Genomic DNA, 20,433 nt, shown 5'->3' on the forward strand with positions numbered 1-20,433 from the left:
AACATGGGGTCCAAAGGTGACATAGGGGACTAAGAATTGGCTTCCCCACCACACAAGTGGAACCCAGGGGAGTTCCCTGGGATAGTCTTCCAGGGTGAACCAGCAAGTACTGGGCACTGTAGGTGTGCTGATTTAAAATATCCAGACAAATTGGCATTTGGTGAAGTGCCTGGAGCTCACCTAAGCCTAAACCCTGCCTCCAGGAATTTCACCTACAGGATTACCTCTCTCACTCCAGCAATCCAGAGGGTGGAGCATCAGGCTCCAGGCCACTCTCCTAAAACTGCTGAGAATATTTTGGACACCAACATAAAGAATTCTTTAACTTGGCATCAAAATAGTTCTTTCTTTCTTTTCTTAAATTCTTTTTCTCTGTTTAATTGCAACCTTGATGGCACATGGACATTTATACATTTTTCTATTTGTTTTTTTTCTCATTTCTAGCATTTTTGAAGTCAGATATTTTTCAGGGATTAGTTTTTTGTGAACTAGGATGTTTGATTAATATATTTTAGTTTGTATTCTTTTATTTTTATTTTTAATTTTTAAAAAACTTTTACTATACATATATATTTTTTCTCCTATTTCCCTTGATTCTATCTTTTCTTCTGCTAACAGCTGATCTCCATTGTTCTCCTTCACTATTCCTTTAATCCTTTACTTCTATCTTCCCTCCTCTTCCCTCATAATCATCACATTCTACATTACTTCTTTTTTCTTCCTGTCCACCATTTGACATTGTAAACCCATTTGCAAACTTGCTGTTTTCATTGTAGGCAATAACTGATCATGTCACTTCTGTTTATTGTGATAATTATCATTGTAGATGTCATACTAGAACTATTTGGCTTAATGCTGTAAATCGTTTTTATTGGTTGTTATTATTACTTGTCTCCCCCTAAACAGTGAGTTACTAGAAACCTTCAGGGACACTATAAATCTACAGGGTAGAAACTCTACTGCCTCAGATTCATACTGTTACATGGGTAGACATACAAACATGAAAAAGCAAGGGAACAAATCACCCCAAACAAACCAAGATACTTCAATAACCGAATCTATTGGCACCACAGTAGAAGAAATGTCAGAGGAGTTTGGAATGTACATAGCTAAACTGATTTGTGAAGTATCAGATGGTATAAGGAATGAAATCAGAGAGAAAAAATACAGAAGTAAAATATCACATCAATAAGAAGGCAGATATTCTGAAGGGAAAAAAAAGCAGAAACTCTTGAAATGAAAAAAAAAATAAACCAAATTAAAAATTTAATAGAAAGCATCACCAACAGACTAGATCACTTAGAAGACAGAACCTCAGGCAATGAAGACAAAATACATAATCTTGGAAACAGAGTTTATTTTTACCACAGAGAGAAGATGTTAAAAAAGCATGAACACAACTTCCAAGAATCATGAGACAACATGAGAAGACCAAATTTAAGATTTATTGGGATAGATGAAGGCATGGAGAGACAAATGAAAGGAATGCATAATCTTTTCAATGAAATTATATCAGAAAAATTTTCAAACCTAAAGAATGAAATGGAAAATCAAATACAATAGGCTTACAGGACCCCAAAAGTACAAAATTACAAGGCACATTATAATGAAAATGACTAATGTATAGAATAAGGATAGAATTTTAAAGGCTGTGAGAGTAAAATATCAGATTAGGTATAAGGGGAAACCAATCTGGATCTCAGCTGATTTCTCAACTCAGACCCTCAAAGTCAGGAGGTCCTAGAATAACATATATCAAGCTCTGAAAGAAAGTGGATGCCAAACAAGAATCCTATATTCAGAAAACTTAAGCTTCATATTTGAAGATGAAATAAAAACCTTCCATGATAAACATGTTAAAAGAATTTGCAACTAGAAAGTCTGAACTACAGAACAGTCTCAACAAAATATTCCATGAAGATGAAATGAAAAAAAAAAAAGTAAAAACCAGCAAAGGGAGGAACTACACTAAAGAAATAGTCAATTAAAGGAGAAACTAATACAAATTAAAAACTAAAAATAAGTCCAAATGACCGGGAATACAAATCATATCTCAATAATAACCTTGAATATTAATGGTCTAAAATCATCAATCAAAAGGCACAGACTGGCAGATTGGATTACAAAAACAAAACCGAACAATATGCTGTCTTCACGAGACTCACCTCATAGGCAAAGACGTCCACAGACTGAAGGTGAATGGATAGGAAAAAACATATCACTCACTTGCACAAACAAGCAGGAGTTTCTATCATCATATCAGATAAAGTTAACTTTAAACCAAAGTTAATCCGAAGGGACAAATAAGACCTTCTCATACTGCTTAAGGGAATCATATAACAAGAAAAAGCAATAGTAAATATTTATATATTTATAAACCATTTAACCATTCTCAATATCAAGAATCAAATAGACCACAACACAATAATATTGTGTGACTTTAACATGCCTCTCTCATCACTAGATAGATTCTCCAAACAAAAACTAAATAAAGAAGCTATAGAAGTAAAACAATATAATTGATAATTCAGACTTAATAGACATATATAGAATATTTCATCCATCAATAACTGAATACACTTTCTTCCTAGCAGCACACAGATCCTTCTCTAATATAGACCATTTTATGTAGGCTATCACATATGTTGGCATACAAGCGTAATATTACCTTAATATATTTTTAGCATCTTAGGGTTTTTTTGGTAGCTCCCTTTCTATTGATATTAATTTTTGTGTTCTTGCTTTTTTTCTGAATTAGATTTGTTTATTTTTAATCAAATTTTAGCTGTATTATTTATTCTCTATTTCATATATTTTGCTCCTACTTTTTTCTTCCTACTACATAATTTGAAACTAATGTGTTATTCTTGCTTTTTTCTGATACAAGTACTTTAAGTTATAAATGTTCATTTAAGTACTGTTTCATCTCAGAAATTCTAAAATTTTAAGTTTTTATTAAAACTTAGTTAAAAGCACTTTTTATTTACTTTTCTTGTGCTTTTTTCCTTGACCTCTGAGATATTTATAAGAGTTCCATTTAATTTTGAAATAGTTGACATGTGGGGGTGGGGTTCTATATATCTTAAAGTGATTGATTTCTAATGTAATAAATCATGCAAGAAACACTGCATGATTTCAAACTTTAAAAAAAGTAATGGAAATGCTTTTTGTATTGATTGTATTGGTTATATACATGTCAGAACTGATCAGATTGCACACTTCAAATATGTGCCTTTTATTGTACTCCAATTTTATCTCAATAAAGCTATGGGGAAAAAGTTTAACAATTAAAAAACAACAACAGAAGAATTCATTACTTAGCAATAAGGGACAGGAAGTTGTAAAGATTTACCAAGGGTATGAGGAAGAGTACGATATTGAGATGCTATGAGAAAGTAAAAGTATAAATAAGAGAATATGCAGAAATTATTTTAAGAAAGAAGTATCAGAGGAGAAGGAAGATAATATGAAAATGCAGATTCAGAGAGAGCAAATGAGTACTACCAGAAACATACATAAAGCATTCACAAACTAAAACTGCTAAGATAGCCAGAGTTGCTTTGAAACAGGGCCTATCTCTATTAGACCAAGCTATATTATAGTATCTATTCTTAGGTTCCACATGATCCCTATTTCCCTTAATGCTGCACAGAGGATTAAAATAACTTATTTTCTTCCTCAAGATGGGTTGTCTCTCATTCTTCAATTCTTTCCAATCAAAACAGTCTAAGTAAAACAATAAGTTTTGTTTTTTTCCAGTTAATAATAATGAACAGACCGAACACACTGATTTCTAGATCTCAGTTTGCACTGACTACCCACACCATGAGCCTCAACTTTTCCTTCTGTAAAATGATGGCACTGAATTAAACTATTGCTAAATTTCTTTCTATTGGTAGGATTCTGTGTTTATTTGTATCTGCAAGAAACTTCTACTTCTTGTTTTTATTAATCTACCTGTAACTGAATGTAAAACAAAGGAGATGTAAAAGTCAATTTGGGCCTGGAGACATAGGAAAATTTCAAGATGAATGTACATAACAAAGAAAACTAAGATTCACCCCCCTGTGTGAATCTCCTTTGTTGTTTCATTCAATGTGGTATCCCCAGAGCCTAGAACAATGTCTGATAAAACACAGGGGTTCAGAAGTGTGATGCTGGAGGCATCACAATACCTGATCTCGAATTATACTACAGAGAAAGAGTAACAAAAACAGCATGGTATTAGCATCAAAGTAGATATGATGGTCAATGGAATCAAACAGAAGACAAATCCACATAGTTACAGTCATCTGATATTTGACAAAGTTACCAAAAACCTACACTGGAGAAAAGATAATCCTTTTAACAAATGGTGCTAGAAAAGCTGGATATCCATATGTAGAAGAATAAAACTCAACCTCTGTCTTTCACTCTGCATAAAAGTCAAATCAAGGTAGATTAAAGACTTAGGAATTTAGGCCAGAAAGTTTGGAACTGATAGAAGAAAACAGGGTCAACACTCCAACATATTGGTGTAGGCACTGACCTCCTTAATAAGACCCCTAAAACTCAAGAAATGAAACTCAGAATCAGTAAGTGGGAAGGCATCAGATGAAAAGGCTTCTGCACAGCAAAGCAAATAATAAGAGCATACAGAATGGGAGAAAATCTTTGCCAACTACTCCTCTAACAGGGGATTAATATCCAGACAATATAAAGAACTCAAAAAGTGTAACACCAAAATAACAAGTCAATCAATAAATTGGTAAAAGAAATAAAGATAAACTTCTCAATAAAAGAAATACAAATGGCCAAGAATATATGAAAAAATGTTCAGCATCTCTAGCAATTAGGGAAATGAACATCAGAACTATATTGGGATTTCTTCTCACTCCAGTTAGAATGGCAATAATCAAGAACACAAATAATAATAAAAGCTGGTGAGGATGTGGGGGGAAAATGTACACTCCTACATTGTTGGTAGGACTGCAAATTAGAACAACCACTCTGGAAAACAGTATGGAGATCCTCAAAAAAACTAAAAATGGTACTACCATATGACCCAGCTATTTCACTTGTTGGCATTTATCCAAAAGAACTAAAATCAGCATACTATAGTAATATAGTCACATTAATGTTTATAGTAGCATAACTCACAATAGTTAAGGTATGGAACCAGCCCCAGTGCTCATCAATAGAAAACTGGATTAAGGAAATGTAATATAAATACACACAGAGTTTTACTCAGATATAAAGAATAATAAATAAGTGGATGGAACTGGAGGAGGACATCATGCTAAGTGAAATAAAGAAAACACAGAAAGGACCAAATGTTTTCTCTCATATGTGGAAGCCAGAGAAAAGTTAGGGGGGAAAGGGAGGGGGGCTCAGATATCATAAGGATAGTGGGAGGATCAATGGAGTAGAAAAAGGAGATTGAGACTGAAGGAAGAGGAAAGGGAAAGGGGAGGAAATGTCGAGTGAATGTGACAAAACTATGTATGTAAATACATAAATATACCACCGTGAATTCTACTTTCATGTAATTGGTGCTATAAAGCACCAATTAAAAATAAATAGATAGATAAGAGACTAGTAGAGGTGAGAAAGGGGTACAGGGGGATGCAGGGGGTAGGAAAAGAGGAGGCACTAGGGACTGAAAAGAAGTAAATTAAATTCCATGCAAGTATGATTATGTCAAAATGAGTTTTATTCAGACAAAATGAACCCAACTATTATGTGTACCTATGATGCACTAACAAAAGCATAAAAATAAGAACCATAGTTGCAGTATTCCCTGGAGAAAGCATAACAATCATTAATTTGGTTTAACTGGAGGTTCTCAAGGGTTAGAAGACACCATACAGGCATTGTATTCCACTAGCCTTATGTCTGAAAACACTTATAATACTTATATTATTTTTTTCTCCTCATAAAATGAAATTCCAGATATAAAAAATGAAGGCAACATGTGTGCAAATATTAGAGATAATAAAATCAGCATAGCTTTAAATAGGAAAAAATACAGTTGGAGCTTATTAACTAACTATAGAAACTTTTTGAATGAATGAACTGATGAAAAGGTTTAGATGGAGAATTAATTGGATAAAAAACATATTCTGATTGTAAATATTTCATAGGTATCTCAATTCTCTTAATGTTGAAAGAATAAATAGAATAAAGACTTTCTTTTTTTAAAAAATGTGATATTCCTTTATCTGTAACACACTGGAATTATCAGTACTATTATATAAAGACCATTTATTCTCTAAATTTGTGATTATAGGCCCCCTTTAATTTCTACTTAAATACCAGTCCATGAAGTTTTAAAGAGCACCAGTTCCTGGGAAAACTGCCTACGTTCAAGGCTTGCCACAGTTCCAATCTAAGGAGAGGGCATTTTATTTTCAAAAGTAGTTTATATTGTAGTCTTTTAAAAACATTATGGAATTATTGTTTTCTACACTCAAAGGAAGAAAACTAAAAAGGTCATTAGCTAACAATATATAATTTTCCCTAAAGATTTTTAATATAGAGACTTTAATTTTAGTATTTTTGCACAATAATTTGAGCCCTAGCAAATACCAACAATAGGTGATCAAATGGGAGGGTAAGATAATACTGAATCAAAATCAGAAATATTAGGGGATAAAAAAGAATCAAATTTCTTTTTTTAATTCATTTTTATTGTAAACAAATGGGATACATCTTATTTCTCTGTTTGTACATGAAGTAGAGGCATACTGTTTTTGTAATCATACATTTACCTAGGGTAATAGTTTTTGATTCATTGGTTTTTTTTTTTTCTTCCCCCATCCCCCCACCCCTCTTATCCCTCTATACAGTCCCTCCTTCCTCCATTCTTGCCCCCTTCCCATCCCCCATTATGTGTCATCATCGGCTTATCAGAGAGATCATTTGTCCTTTAGTTTTTTGAGATTGGCTTATCTCACTTAGCATGATATTCTCCAATTTCATCCATTTGCCTGCAAATGCCGTAATTTTATTATTTTTTATGGCTGAGTAATAAAGAAACAAATTTCTAACCTCCCCAACTAATTAAAATGCTTATTCATAAGGAAAACTGGAAATTATTCATATGCAGGCCTTCCTTGCTTTGCAGAATAGTATAAGATCATAAAAACGACCATACAAGCTGAAACCATACAAAGCAATCTTATCAATGGAAAAAACAGAATTATCCATAATCTTTAAAAACTTTTGTTAAAATGTCAAAAACTCTCTAACAGTTATAATTATACAGGGAAATGTAAAAATATTAAACTAATATTTAGGATAGTATAATTAAAATATTAGAAACATTGAGAATTAGGATGTCACTTCTTTGAAAAAAATGTTTATCAAAAGTTGTTTACTCACTGCTTGTCTTTTTGTTCTTGTCTAAATTCTCATGCTTAGCAAGTATATTTTCTGTGCATTGGCAAATTGTCACATTTCTTTCTAAGTCTGGATCATCTCCCACCATTTTACCCTTTGTACTTTCAGTGTCATGAAATAACTTCAAGATTTTTTTGCCAGTGTCACGTCCTCTGGAACATCTTTATCCTATTCATCAAACTACTTTCTTCATTGATGTCAGAAACTTAACCTTCACTAAGTTCTGGCTGCATATATTAGGTTTCTTGAATGTCAGTTATAGCCAGCTATTTCTTGTATAACTCCACTTGCATTTGATTCTAATTTTAATTCCTATAGTATAACTCTTCCTTTACTTTGCTGTACTTTTGACCTTTGTTGGCTAATTGCTTCTTCTTATGATCTACGTGTAAAATGTCACCTATGTTTATCACTGTGAGAAAAGGAGGCTACACAACTGCATACTTTGTTGTCTGTGCATGAACTGAATAACTACTGGTCTGGTGAGCACTCACCAACATTCTTGAACAAAATGACCTGACTTGCCTCTGGTCCTTATGTACAACTGTTACTTATGTAGTAATTTTTGTACTTAATAGCCAGCAACAAAGTTTATACTTCATGTAATTAATCACATTTAAAATATTACAATAATGGTAATGATCCAGGGAGCTGGTACTATTTAAACTGTGGTAACTGAAATCTGAATGTACTGGAGTAAGGCAAAGTGAGAATTATTTGTATATACATACATATTGGGAAAGAGTCTCAATGTCTTTTAATTTCCATGTTGTGAATTTTATACACTGATGGTTTTTACTTTCTAACAATTTTCTTTTCCCCCTACTAAATGGAAATTATTTATATTCATAAAGACATTTCCTATGTATATGAAAACATTCTAAACAACACAAGATAACTTCTGCATTATCACCCTGCCTTTTTGTCATGGGCTCCCTTTAACTTTCAAATTTCAAAGTTTTAGAAAGGTAAAAGCATGGTAAAAGAGTAAAAAATTAAAAAAAAAAAAAAAAAAAAAACAGGAAGAGAAAGGTAATGGCATTCCTCCCCAGAATCCACAAAAATGCCCAAGAAATTCTGGAGAGTAGAGAATTTGCCCCTAGCACTCCCTTCTTAAAACTCTTACTATCTCTCTACTACTTGACAATTTTTTTGTTTTTTTTTTGGGTGGTGGGGATCGAACCCAGGGCCTTGTGCTTACAAGGCAAGCACTCTACTGACTGAACTATCTCCCCAGCCCCCGACGAATGTTTTAATACAGCATAAAATTTCCTTTATAATTTGGTCCTTGAATATTCTTCAAGTCTTACCTTGTGACACCTTCTGCATCACAATGTGTCATTAGGAACAAGGAACTGCTTTTTGCCTCTAGCCCTTTACTTATGAACCATCTGTGTGCAGATTTTGTTCTTATCACCTACACACAGTATCATCAGGATGATTTCTGCATATTCTCAAACTTAATTTTAAATATCTCATCTTTCCCTGCTCCCTCCACTTACCCATCCCATTCCCAAGAAATTTCTATAGCTCTCAGCTATATCCTCCACTTACCCACCCCATTCCCAAGAAATTTCTATAGCTCTCAGCTAATATCCTTTTCATATCTTCATCATTGCACTTGCTGAAGCATAATATAATTTTGTGATTTATTTTTGTGTCTGTTTTATTTTTAAGACAGTAAGCTAATTAAAGGCAGGAAGTATATCTTATTAACATAATATTGGTTTGCTGTGTGAACTACGAGACAAAAGGATATCATAAGACACCTGCAGCATTCTAGGGTTAGTGACAAAATTTAACTGAGGAAGACTGCTCTTTTGTTTGAAGTAGCTTCCCTGGATCTTTTGCTTCTTTCTATGAAGGAAAGGCAAAGGTAGGCTAATCACTATGCATAATCAGATGAAAGGAAATATCACTGAGTGATTAATAACAGGTTAAACAGTTCTACTCAGCTAACCAGAAATGAAATGATGGGTGATTAGAGATAGAGGACTCTGGGAAAAGGAAACAAAGAGAGGAAATATTCCTTTGGGTAAAAGACCATAAGGTGAAGATACGCAGTAGAACTGAGGGAGGGAAACAGTCAATCAAATTTAATAATATCAAAGTCCATGCACTAATAATATGTACTTGCCATGTACCATACACTGGACTGAGATACCACAATGAATGCACTACAGTCCTTGAGTTTAACAACTTAGAGTGTGTCTCCTAAATTCAATAGATTTCTCTTTAGCCACTGCATTGGTTTCTGAAAGTCAACATTATATTTTCTTTCTATGTAATATAATAACTCAGTTTGCAGGTTAGGTAATTACAAGTCTTTAGCAAAGTTTGTCAAATATTAGTGGACTCATGTCAGCATGCTTCAAGGAACAAAACAAAGGCCTGTGAAGTTTGATCAAAATAATCAGACAACCCTATGGTAAATTTGAGAAACAGTAATAAGATAGGATGATCCCAGTTGGTCAAAAAAGAATTCTTAAGCAAGAATCAGAATGAGATGAAAATCAATAAACATAAGAATGCAAGTACTTCTTGGGTTAAGTATATTTGCTAAAGTCCTAGGATAAGGATTTTAATTATTTTTAAAACAATAAATAGAATAATGATCCTAGATAGGTAGAAAATCTCAAGAGACTTAAATTAAAAAGAAAGAAAGAAAGAGGCCCTGCATTCAATCCCCAACACCACGGGGAAAAAAAAAAAAAAAGAGAGAGAGACTTAAATTACAGGAAGAATACAAAATATATGTCTTTCTGCCAATCTCTCTTAGAATATATTTCCTTCATGCACACAACAGATTGTTCCAACCTTTGTCCCCAAATCCTCACAACATTGACCCATTAACCTCTTTTAAGTAGTGTTCAACTTTTGCTTTGGTCCCATTAACCCTAATTGTTGTCCCTCTCAACTAGCTATTGTATAGAAAAATAGTATGCTAGATAAATTCTCAGAATGATGCTAAATGACAGGTGACAGCTTATTCTGAAGTTTTTAAAAGACTTCTGGAAACCAAAGTACTTTTAGTCAAATAAATTTATTGCTAATGTTGGAATTTCAATCACATGAGCCAGACTGAGGGAAATATCTTTGGGCACGGGGACATTTTCAAAGACCCACAAATTATACCAAGTTGGCAATCACTGGCTTGCCTGATGGGGAAGTCAGTACTGCGTTGTCTTGTTCTCAGCTTCCCCTACCATTAGTGGGAATGGCAGATTGCAGAGGAGATGGGAACAGTAGAAACAAAGCCCCTAAGCAGCAGCTTTTATATTACTTGTTCAGTACTACACTTGGACTGGGAACCAAGCCAAAATAAAACATAGTTCTGCAGATTTTTACAAGAATAATGGGCCAGTGAGAAATGATCTATAGAGTTAGTTATGGAACAGCAGAAATTTCCATACTTTTCTCTTCATGCACTGATTTTATGCCAACCCTGATTTTTTTCTGGTATTGTTCTCATTGACATTCAGTATTGTTACAGTTTGTTAGTACTTGTCTTGTTTTAAATAATTTATAAAAAGCTGCATACTTTTTGAGTAACTGATAAATCACAATGCATTCTACTTCATGCGTTCAGGATTTTTCTTTTCCAACTTTATACAGACATTTTCTGTGTACTTTCTATGTAATGGAAAGACTTTTTAAAATAACTGAATTAATTCTGTCAAAATAAAATAGGAATTCACATTGATTTATAATTATCATTAAATGATAATGCTTTGATACTCAGAAAAATAAAATAATGTTATACATTATAGAAATATATTTTTATCATATTTCACAATTGCTCTGAGTTATAACTTCATGCTAAGATGTGCTTAACTGCTTCTGCTTACACTTGGCTCATCATCTTGAACCTAAAAGATTGTTTCAGTTGATTACATTGCTAATGTTCTTAAAGTCTGAAATAGCAGGCTTCCAATTTTAGCAATTGATCGGATATAGTAAAAAAGAATTTAAAAATCATCTTGAATCCAAGTTCAAAATTATAATTCTTGTCTTCTATCCAACTCAGCATGTGCTCTGGATCCAATTTATCTGCCTTTTGGCAAAAACTTAGACACTTCGAGGGAAGTGAAAATATACTTTAGTTCCTAGGAAAATAAGTGTTACATGAATATGGCTAAGTTGAGGCAATGTAACCAGAGGCAAACATATTGGTTGTTAAAGATGTTAATACTGGTTTAAAAAAAAATGGGATTGGGAGGGTAGGGTTAAAAGAAGGAAAAGAAAAAGCAAGTCAAAAACATCTACTGAAGAGTGAAGAAAATATTGCTGCTGAAATCAACATTATCTGTATTTTTCAAATTTTTTTTACATTAATCTTCTGTTCATCTCAACAGGTTTCATAACTTGTTGGTATATTTCACACAACATTCTCACACTTTAGCTTTAAAGATTACTTGAGTTTGGTCTACATTAGAAGAATTTTAATATTTCCAGATATTTCCAGAGGGAAAAAAATAGTGAGGTCATTACTATCTGTCATCCAAAACTATATTTATTCCCTTGGCTTTCAAGAAAAACAATATTTTGCTTCCTCTTGCATACATTCTAGAAAGAGAAATACTGAAAAACCAATATTTAACAAACATTGACTTTAATGAATTAATTAATAGAAAACAGTATCCAACAGCACAGTCCTATGAGACCAACAGACCTGGATTTGCATCCTAGAACTGCCAATGAGTAGTTGTGTGGCCTCTGGTGAGCAATTTAACCCATATTCTCAAGTATCTGATTTATGACATATTGAACACAGTATCTGTTTCAATGGGTTATTTTAAAGATTAAAACAGTACTCAGCAAACAAGAACATTGAATATAATTAAACAGTCACTTTTTTAGTAGCAGTAGTAATATGTATCATAATTTCATAGAATAGTTTAACAGATAAAAAGATATAATTAGCTCATATTAAGCAAAACCCAAATACCTATGTATTTTTCTTATTATACCCCAAATACATAATACAAAACACAGCAGATTCAGTATCAATATATTTTCTTTCATGGTTCTGCTATAACTCTCTAAATGACCCTGAGCAATTCTCTTAATCTTTCTGGGTTTATCATAATTTTTTCAGCTACAAAACAAAGAACTTAAGATCTTGTCTTGATCTCAAGAACATCTAGCACTTTGGGGGAGAACTACAAGGATTAAGAAATAGGAGTGTCTAGAGTAAAGGTAAAATGAGCCATTATTCTGTAGTTTGCTAGCATGGATCCCATTTGTAGGAAATAACTCTATAAATTGTTATAAAAATGAACCAAATTAGTTTGTTAAATAGAAAACCGTTTATAGCTTACCTAAACATTCTATCCAATAATGTCTGGCCCTTTATCCTTTCACAGAAACCACAAGAACAGTATAAAAGATCATTTTGAATGTATTTCTTCTGTATACTCAAAGTAACATACATAGGCCTGCTAGGTGAAGAACTAGTTTAAATTTAGTTTTGAGTCCTATGTGCTTTTCCTAACAATATTTGTTTTCTAAAAATATATATTTACTTTCCATTAATTAATACAACTCAAAAAGAAGGAAAGCATTCTCAAAACATAAAATCATTTCAAATATTTCAACACCATTCTAAACAACTTTTAAACCACAGTAAACCATGGGATATTTCATTTACCAGTAGGTAATTTAGTTTCTAATACTTTGTACAATGCTTTCTTTAAAGAAAATTCAATAACAGCTGCTAACTTATAATTTATCAAGATCTTTGACTTCTACAAGGCCTTTTTCTATTAACAATAAAAAGTCAAATTTGAAAGTTTTAAAAAAATCATACAAAAGAAAAAGAAATCTATAAAGGATACTAAATTCATGGCCTTTTATTTAAAATAATGCAGTTAATTTGCTTTATTAGACTTGACTAGAACAAAAAGAATAGATTCTTTTTAACATTTTAAAATACTGATGGGCCATGTTAACATACACATAGGTCTTTGGAAGGTAACCTTTTGCTTTAAGTAAGTATATTATCAAAGTTAAAATGATTATCTGTTCTAATGGTTAAAATCAGTCTTTTTTTTCCTTGTGCCTATAAAAAATATTTCTTCCCAGAAGTAATATGTTGTTTATTCCTCTACTCAAAAACTACTTAACATTATCCTTTCTGGATTGCTAATTTCATGAGCCACAGACATCATTAAATTGCAGAATTTAAAGATTAGTATATTCTTGTTTCATATGTAATATCACTATGTAGGATGCAATAACTATATATTTAATATTAAGTAAAACAATTAAGATCATTGTATATTATGAGATTTTCTTGATGCAATATGTCAGTACAGTTTCCTGGTAGATATATTAGTAGTCAGAGGTACACTGAGGAACATTGAAGAAACAGATTAATGATGGAATATTAAGACAAATTATGTTATAAATGATCACTCTGCAGTTTCATGTCTCCTTGGGGGCAACTAATAACCTCAAGGGAGTTAGCATATTCTAACTACTGTCTGAGATAAAGACTAGGATAAAGGCCATAAAAATAACAGTGTGGTCACTGGAAAGAAAATATAGACATCAAACCTCTCCATCATTTTACAATTTAGTCCTTTAACAGATGTTATAGAAAAAAAAAAAAATGAGAGGTCATAATTCTTTACAAAACTAGATAAACTGCTGATGGTTAACATTTACATTTATTAAGGGTTGACCCTTTACAATCTGGGTTATTATCTCATTCCCTCTTCCCCAAAACTCACAATAAAGTGGATAATATTATATCCACATTTTATGGATGAGGTAAATAACATGTAGGGAGGCTAAGCAATCTGCCCACAGTTAATGGGACCTAGAAAATGGCAGATGGGATTTGAATAGAGCAATTATAACCTGAATACTATCTACAACCTAAATCTCCCAAGTGGAATATATAATACATTAATACACCAACACAGCTTACTATTATACCTATTTAGATATCCATATCAAGTCAAATACTGCTCTAGAAAATTTTTGGACGATTAATACCTTAGGAAGAAATTTCATGTCTTCTTCATTCCTTGCAGAAAACTAACAATTCAGTGTTTGGGGAAATAATGCAACACAGATAGAGGAAAATTTACATTTTGTGTTACTCTAGTAAACTACACAACACATTTGATAAAATACAGCAATTGTGTTACTATTCCTTTCTTCCTGAGAAAGCCAAGTCATATGCATATGACTACTTTTTTTTCACTAGCTATTTCCAATATTCACTTCCTTTTTACCCTTCAAGCTTCAAATTTGCATATTTATCATGGCAGAGATTATGATTTCTCACTAAAATGAGAACTCTTAAAAATCCATATGTAATATAGATAAGCAAGTAAACTTCACGTTGGCTATATAAAAGTTTAAAGTGACTTCAAAGTTTCAAAAATATGTCATTGCCCTAATATATTTAAAGGGGGGGGGACTTTAATATTCTATCAGAGATTTTTGACTTTCCCTTGCATGTGAATTTTATGTTCATCATTAGTTAAAGGATCTTTTATATCCTAAGATCTTGTTTTTTGTGGGTACCATTTTCCTAAATAAGGAAAGCAATCAATGTTTCTTTGCTAACATTGGTTTTGAGCTCAACTTCAAAATGAGATAGTAGTAGCTGAAGAGCTCCTGGATCCATCTGACATCCAATTATGTCAAAGTAAAACTACCTCTTACCTTTTCACCTTGCAAACCAGGGGGTCCTATTAATCCAGAAAGGCCTTGATCACCCTATAAACAAAACATGGGGGTTTACTGTCATGAAAGAAAATAGGAAATTAAAGCTTTCTTTAATCTTGTACATTCATTTTTTATCTTCTCAATTGTGCTTAAGTTTAATTTCTCAATCCTTTTCCAAGGTTCCCTTACCTCTTCAGCACTGAACAACTGGACTGTACCTTCCCACCTCCATACCTTTGCTCTTTTTCTCAGCTGTTCCTCAGCTATTCCTCTAGGAATGCCCTCACTGCCAAAATTCCCATCAGTTAAAAAAAAAAAAAAAAATCTGAAGGCATTTCCTTAAAACTTCTACAAGACTTTGTAAGGCACTTTCCTTTTTTTTTTTCTTTTTCTTTTTTACAAAAACATGAAACCTAACGAGACCCCTCAAACACACCCCTAGGTGTGTGGAAAGCCGGACTGGAATCACAGGAGGCACGCAAGAAAGGTCACTTCCGCTTCCAGGGCTGCTGTAGTGTGGGCTGTTCAGATCTGCGCCCTAGGAGTTGCTATGGAGAATGCCTGCTGGGAGCTCGCTGTGTTTGGCTGTAACAGACGTAACTTGACCAGTATAAACTCCACCTACGAGGCCCACCTTCCTTACACCTTGAGGACCTGTTGGCCTGGCCTGAAGGAGAAAGGAGACAGAGTGCCTGTGAGGAGGGGAAGTGCCTGGGAGACAGAGGAAGCTGTGTGAGTGGACAAAAAAAGAGATTGGGAGAGGCAGCGGCTCGGGAGGCTGAGGCAGGAGGATCGCGAGTTCAAAGCCAGCCTTAGCAAGGACGAGGTGCTAAAAAACTCAGTGAAACTTGGTCTCTAAATAAAATAAGATACAAAAAAGCGTTGGGCATGTGGCTCATTAGTCGAGTGCCCCTGAGATCAATCACTAGTACCTCCCCCCTCCCCAATTAAAAAAAAAAAAAAAAAAGAAAGAAAAAAGAAAGAAAGAATTTGGGAGGATGCAGAGATGGAAACATGGATCATCTTGAGCTCGTTTATAGGTATGCTTTATAAAAAAAACAAAAAACCCTCCTTTTTAACACTGCAACAGATTTATTGCAGGTAGAAAGAAAAGGGGGTAAAACAAGGCGGTTGGCAGGTGCTGAGGGTGTAACACAGTGGCGGAGCCCCACGTGTTTAGCATGTGTGAGGCCCTGAGTTCAAACCCCACCACCAAATAGATAAATGAGTACTTAGATAATAAACCTAAGGAAACCCCATAATAACTGTGTGTTCTGTTTAGTCTGTTTACTGTCATCAAATTAAACAATCAAAAGACAAAAGAATGTTTCTTCTTATTAACAGGGTGCTTTCCCATTCATTTTCCCATGTTAATGCTGCTTCTTAAGAGGTGACAAAAATGATGAGGTTGATCTCTCACTTGTATTATGGGAAAGAAACAACTACACCATCTAAAAACTATGTATGTCCTTGAGGTCTCAAAGAGCTAAAAACGTGAATGTAGTTTATTATAGATGTTACTTACTGTATGTTACACGGTAAAGGAAAAGCTCAGCCTTACTTCTACTGTTTCATTGTTCACAATATATTTATTGTAAAAATGGGCAAATAATTCAAATATAATTGTCCAATCTCCCTTTACTTCCACCAATTTAATGTTTGATTTTATTTGTATTCAGGTTGTATGAGTGTGACTAATCTTTTGTTTGTGCAATAAATATGAACCCAATTTAATATAAATACAATTCCTAAGAGATTGTATTATTTTAGAAATACATTATATTATCTTAGAAATACATTTTTCAGTTTTAAAGGTTGGATTCTACTTAAAGCTTAGTGGCAACCTGCTATTAAATTCTATATCTAATTACATTTCTTTTATGTAGAATTAACTACACTTTTGTATAACTCAAAAGGTAAAAAAAGATTAACATAGTTCCCAGTCTTAGTTTCCATATTGAAACCACCCTATATTTTGTACAGAGAAACCACAAGGAAAGATAAAATGAAGTGTTTGATATAAATGTTTATGTTTAATCTGGAAGTTTTATTTAAAGCAGTTACCAAAACAGAGTGGGCCTTTAATTTCCAAATTTTAAGTAAGAAAGTAAATGTACCACATTCAGATATTTTAAAAGTAGACATTTATATTTTTTTTCTCAGATTGTAAGGTATTTTTCCTTGTAGTAATGAAGAGATTAATGAAAATACTGTTTCTAATAATAAACTTTCAGTTCCTGTTACTTAGATTCAATGTACTCAGTTCCATCATAATAATACAATTCCTAAATTTTAGATTAAAAAGTTTTTGAGGATTTACTTGTAGAGGATTTTTGAGCATTTATATTTAGAGCCCATTATTAAGATGTGATTTTTTAAGTTTACAAAAATTTCTGAAGGCCAATTAAAGATCATATTTCAACCCAGAATTATTCAGGTTTTTAAAATTTGTGAATATATGCCACATAAACAAAAACATCCAACAATTATATCACATGTACCAAGTGTTTGCCTAAACAAAGCTTCCCAAATGTTCTTCTGAAGACCCCACTTGTATTTATTCTCACTGCAAAACAGCATCCTTTTCCCAATAGACTTCATTGCTATTTACTTTAAAACATTACCATTTGTATTTCATGAGTATTATGGTAATAATGAAAAGCAGTCTGGATTAGAAATCAGAAAATTTGGACATATTATTAATATGTTAATCTGTTGCTTGCTATCCATTGATGAGCCACTTAAAATCTATTAATTCTGTTTTCTTAACTAGAAAATAAGATAATGATGATTGTTTCTTACACAGGGAATTACTACGGTACTTAAACAGAATAAAGTGTGGAACTAACCTAAAAAGGTATAAAATGGCATTGGAATTCATGTATCATAGTGTTCATGTGTAATAACAGCAAAATCTTTGATGTTAAGATCACATCCTGCTCTAATTTTTCATCCCAAGCATCCCTAATTGATAGATAGCACAATGGCAACCCCAGAAGGCACTCAGTAAAATTAATGGTAAGATTTAAATCAGTAAGTTAAACTGATGGGACATAACTTACTTCATTCTTCAAATATTTCTTCCTTCATTAAAATCTAATAGTTTAATGCTGTCTTCTCTGACACAATAAAATCTACATCTTAAAAAGATAAATATGATTTTGAAATAACCAAAACATTTTACTCTGATTTTATTTCACAGACAAATGATTACCTTTTCTCCAGAAACAGCTTGACCTGGGGAAAATCCAGGATCTCCTTTGGGGCCCTAGATAAAACAGTTACAAAACACTTGATGAAATTTGAATAATATATAGTATACCACATAGCTACAGACTATCATCAGATTCTATATACATTATATGCTGTTAAATAATTTTTTTTTCAAATTGAGAGAGTCATGTGTTATTTACTTTTCTTTTTTTTTTTTTTTGGCAGTACTAGGGATTGGAACCCAGGACCTTGCACATGCTAGGCAAGTGCTCTACTGCTAAGCTACACCTCCAGTTCTTTAAAAATGTATTTATTTTGAGATAGGTTCTCACTAAGTTGACCACACTGGCCTTAAGCTTGCAATCCTCCTGCCTCAGTCTGCTGAATAACTGTAATTAAAGGTGTGTGCTACTATGTCTGCCTACCTTTTTAATGTATAATTTTATTAGCCTTATTTTTACATGTTGAGAAGATTCCTAAAAATCCTCTAGAGAGAGTTGATTTTTTTAAAATCTAATAAATATAAAGTAATACATAGGAACATTTTCTTCACAGAATCTAGGTAAAGGCTCTATTATCTCTTTCGTTTTTGTGACTCATTGAGTTATTATTCCTATTTAGCATCGGAAGGTTGGTTACTTTAGTGAAAGAAAATCACTAATAATACTCTTAAAAATTGTAAGATATCATTATAAGTTTGAGTATTTGCCAAAATTTTGTAATGTACATGTACCTTCACATTAAAGAAAATACAAACAAATTATTTCATTCTGTTGCAAAAATATATACTTTTCATAATCTGAAAATCTTCATCTTTTACATTTCAAGGAAAATATGACATTAAGTTTCAGCCAAAGTTTTTTGACACAATATTAAAATAATCTTTCTTATGATGCTGCTATGGGTTGAATATGGTTTGTCCCCACCAAAATTCATGTTGAGGCTTAATTCATAAATGCAGCAGGGTTTGAAAGTGGGATCTAGTGGGAGGTATTTAGGACATGGGGGTAAATAGAACAATGCCATCACTCTGGAGTGAGCTCTACTGTTCTCAGCAGAACTACATTAGCTATTATAAGAGCAAGATGTTATAAAGTGGCTCCCTTTGTCTGTAATCCCTTCCACATGTACTTACTTGCCCTTTTGCCAAAATGCCCTCACCAGAAGTCAAACAGATGCTGATGCCTGAGTTTGGACTTCCAAGCCTCTAGAACCATGAACCGAAATAAACTTGGTTCTTCATAAATTATCCAGTCTTTAGATATTCTGATATAGTGACCCAAAACAAACCAAGACAGATGCACAGTAGCAAAGAAAGACTTTTTAAACTATTTTCACACTTCACAAAATAAAGGGGTAGTAGGGATTCTTTAAAATTCAAATTCTGATATCCTTATGATTATCAACTGAAAATAAATAATTCTGCATTCCTAGATAGTTCTAAAAATTATTTTTACTTTAAGGGAAAAAGGAAAAGTGTCTTCTTTCACATATTCAAAGATGCTTTTAAAGAGCACTTAAGCTGACCAATGATAGAAGGAAGATCAAAAGAAAAGTCCTGAACATTTTACAGTGTTTTCTCATTTTATAGATTATAAATTTAAAAACGAAGTAGAAATTTGGCCAAGAGTTCTGCATTCTATAATCAAAGAAAAATTTTAAAGCAAATGTTGTTTTTGAGGTTGACCTCTTTCCTTCCATAGTTACTACCACTTCTATCATTAAAGGCTACTATTTTAGATCACTGGTTTCAAGGTTATTGACCTAAGAAATTATTTTGGTTATATTTTGATATTTACAAATTCAAATCTTCTTCAAAAAGAAAAAAAAGATAGTAAGCTAGGCAGTGTGGTGAGCACCTGTAGTCCTAGCACTCAGGAGGCTGAAGCAGGAGTTCAAGACCAGCCTGGGCAACATGATGAGAATCCATCTCATATTTGTGTATATATATATATATATATATATATATATATATATATATATATATGTGTGTGTGTGTGTGTGTGTGTGTGTATATAACAAATTTACGATTTATAATATATGAGTTTACTTAATAAATTCCATTTTGCAGATAAACAAGAAAGAAGTCTAAGAAGGTTAAATCCTGTTTATTGGTTTTAATATAATTTTTATTACAAAATCAAGTGAGTTGATTTG

The 20,433-nt window shown here is 32.8% G+C and overlaps 1 protein-coding gene across 6 annotated transcripts in view; it reads right to left on the minus strand.

The window, feature by feature from the left end:
- Positions 1-20,433, minus strand: part of COL24A1 (collagen type XXIV alpha 1 chain) — a 375,093-nt gene that overhangs the window by 310,471 nt on the left and 44,189 nt on the right. For all 6 annotated transcript variants that reach the window (XM_079139420.1, XM_079139419.1, XM_079139418.1 and 3 more), the window contains 2 exons: positions 18,278-18,331; positions 15,061-15,114 (listed from right to left, as the gene is read on the minus strand). In XM_079139420.1, coding sequence (XP_078995546.1) covers positions 15,061-15,114; positions 18,278-18,331 — 108 coding nt within the window. The remainder of the gene's footprint in view (positions 1-15,060; positions 15,115-18,277; positions 18,332-20,433) is intronic.

Source organism: Sciurus vulgaris, assembly GCF_902686455.1.
Source record: "Sciurus vulgaris genome assembly, chromosome: 1".
Classification (NCBI taxonomy): Eukaryota; Metazoa; Chordata; class Mammalia; order Rodentia; family Sciuridae; genus Sciurus; species Sciurus vulgaris.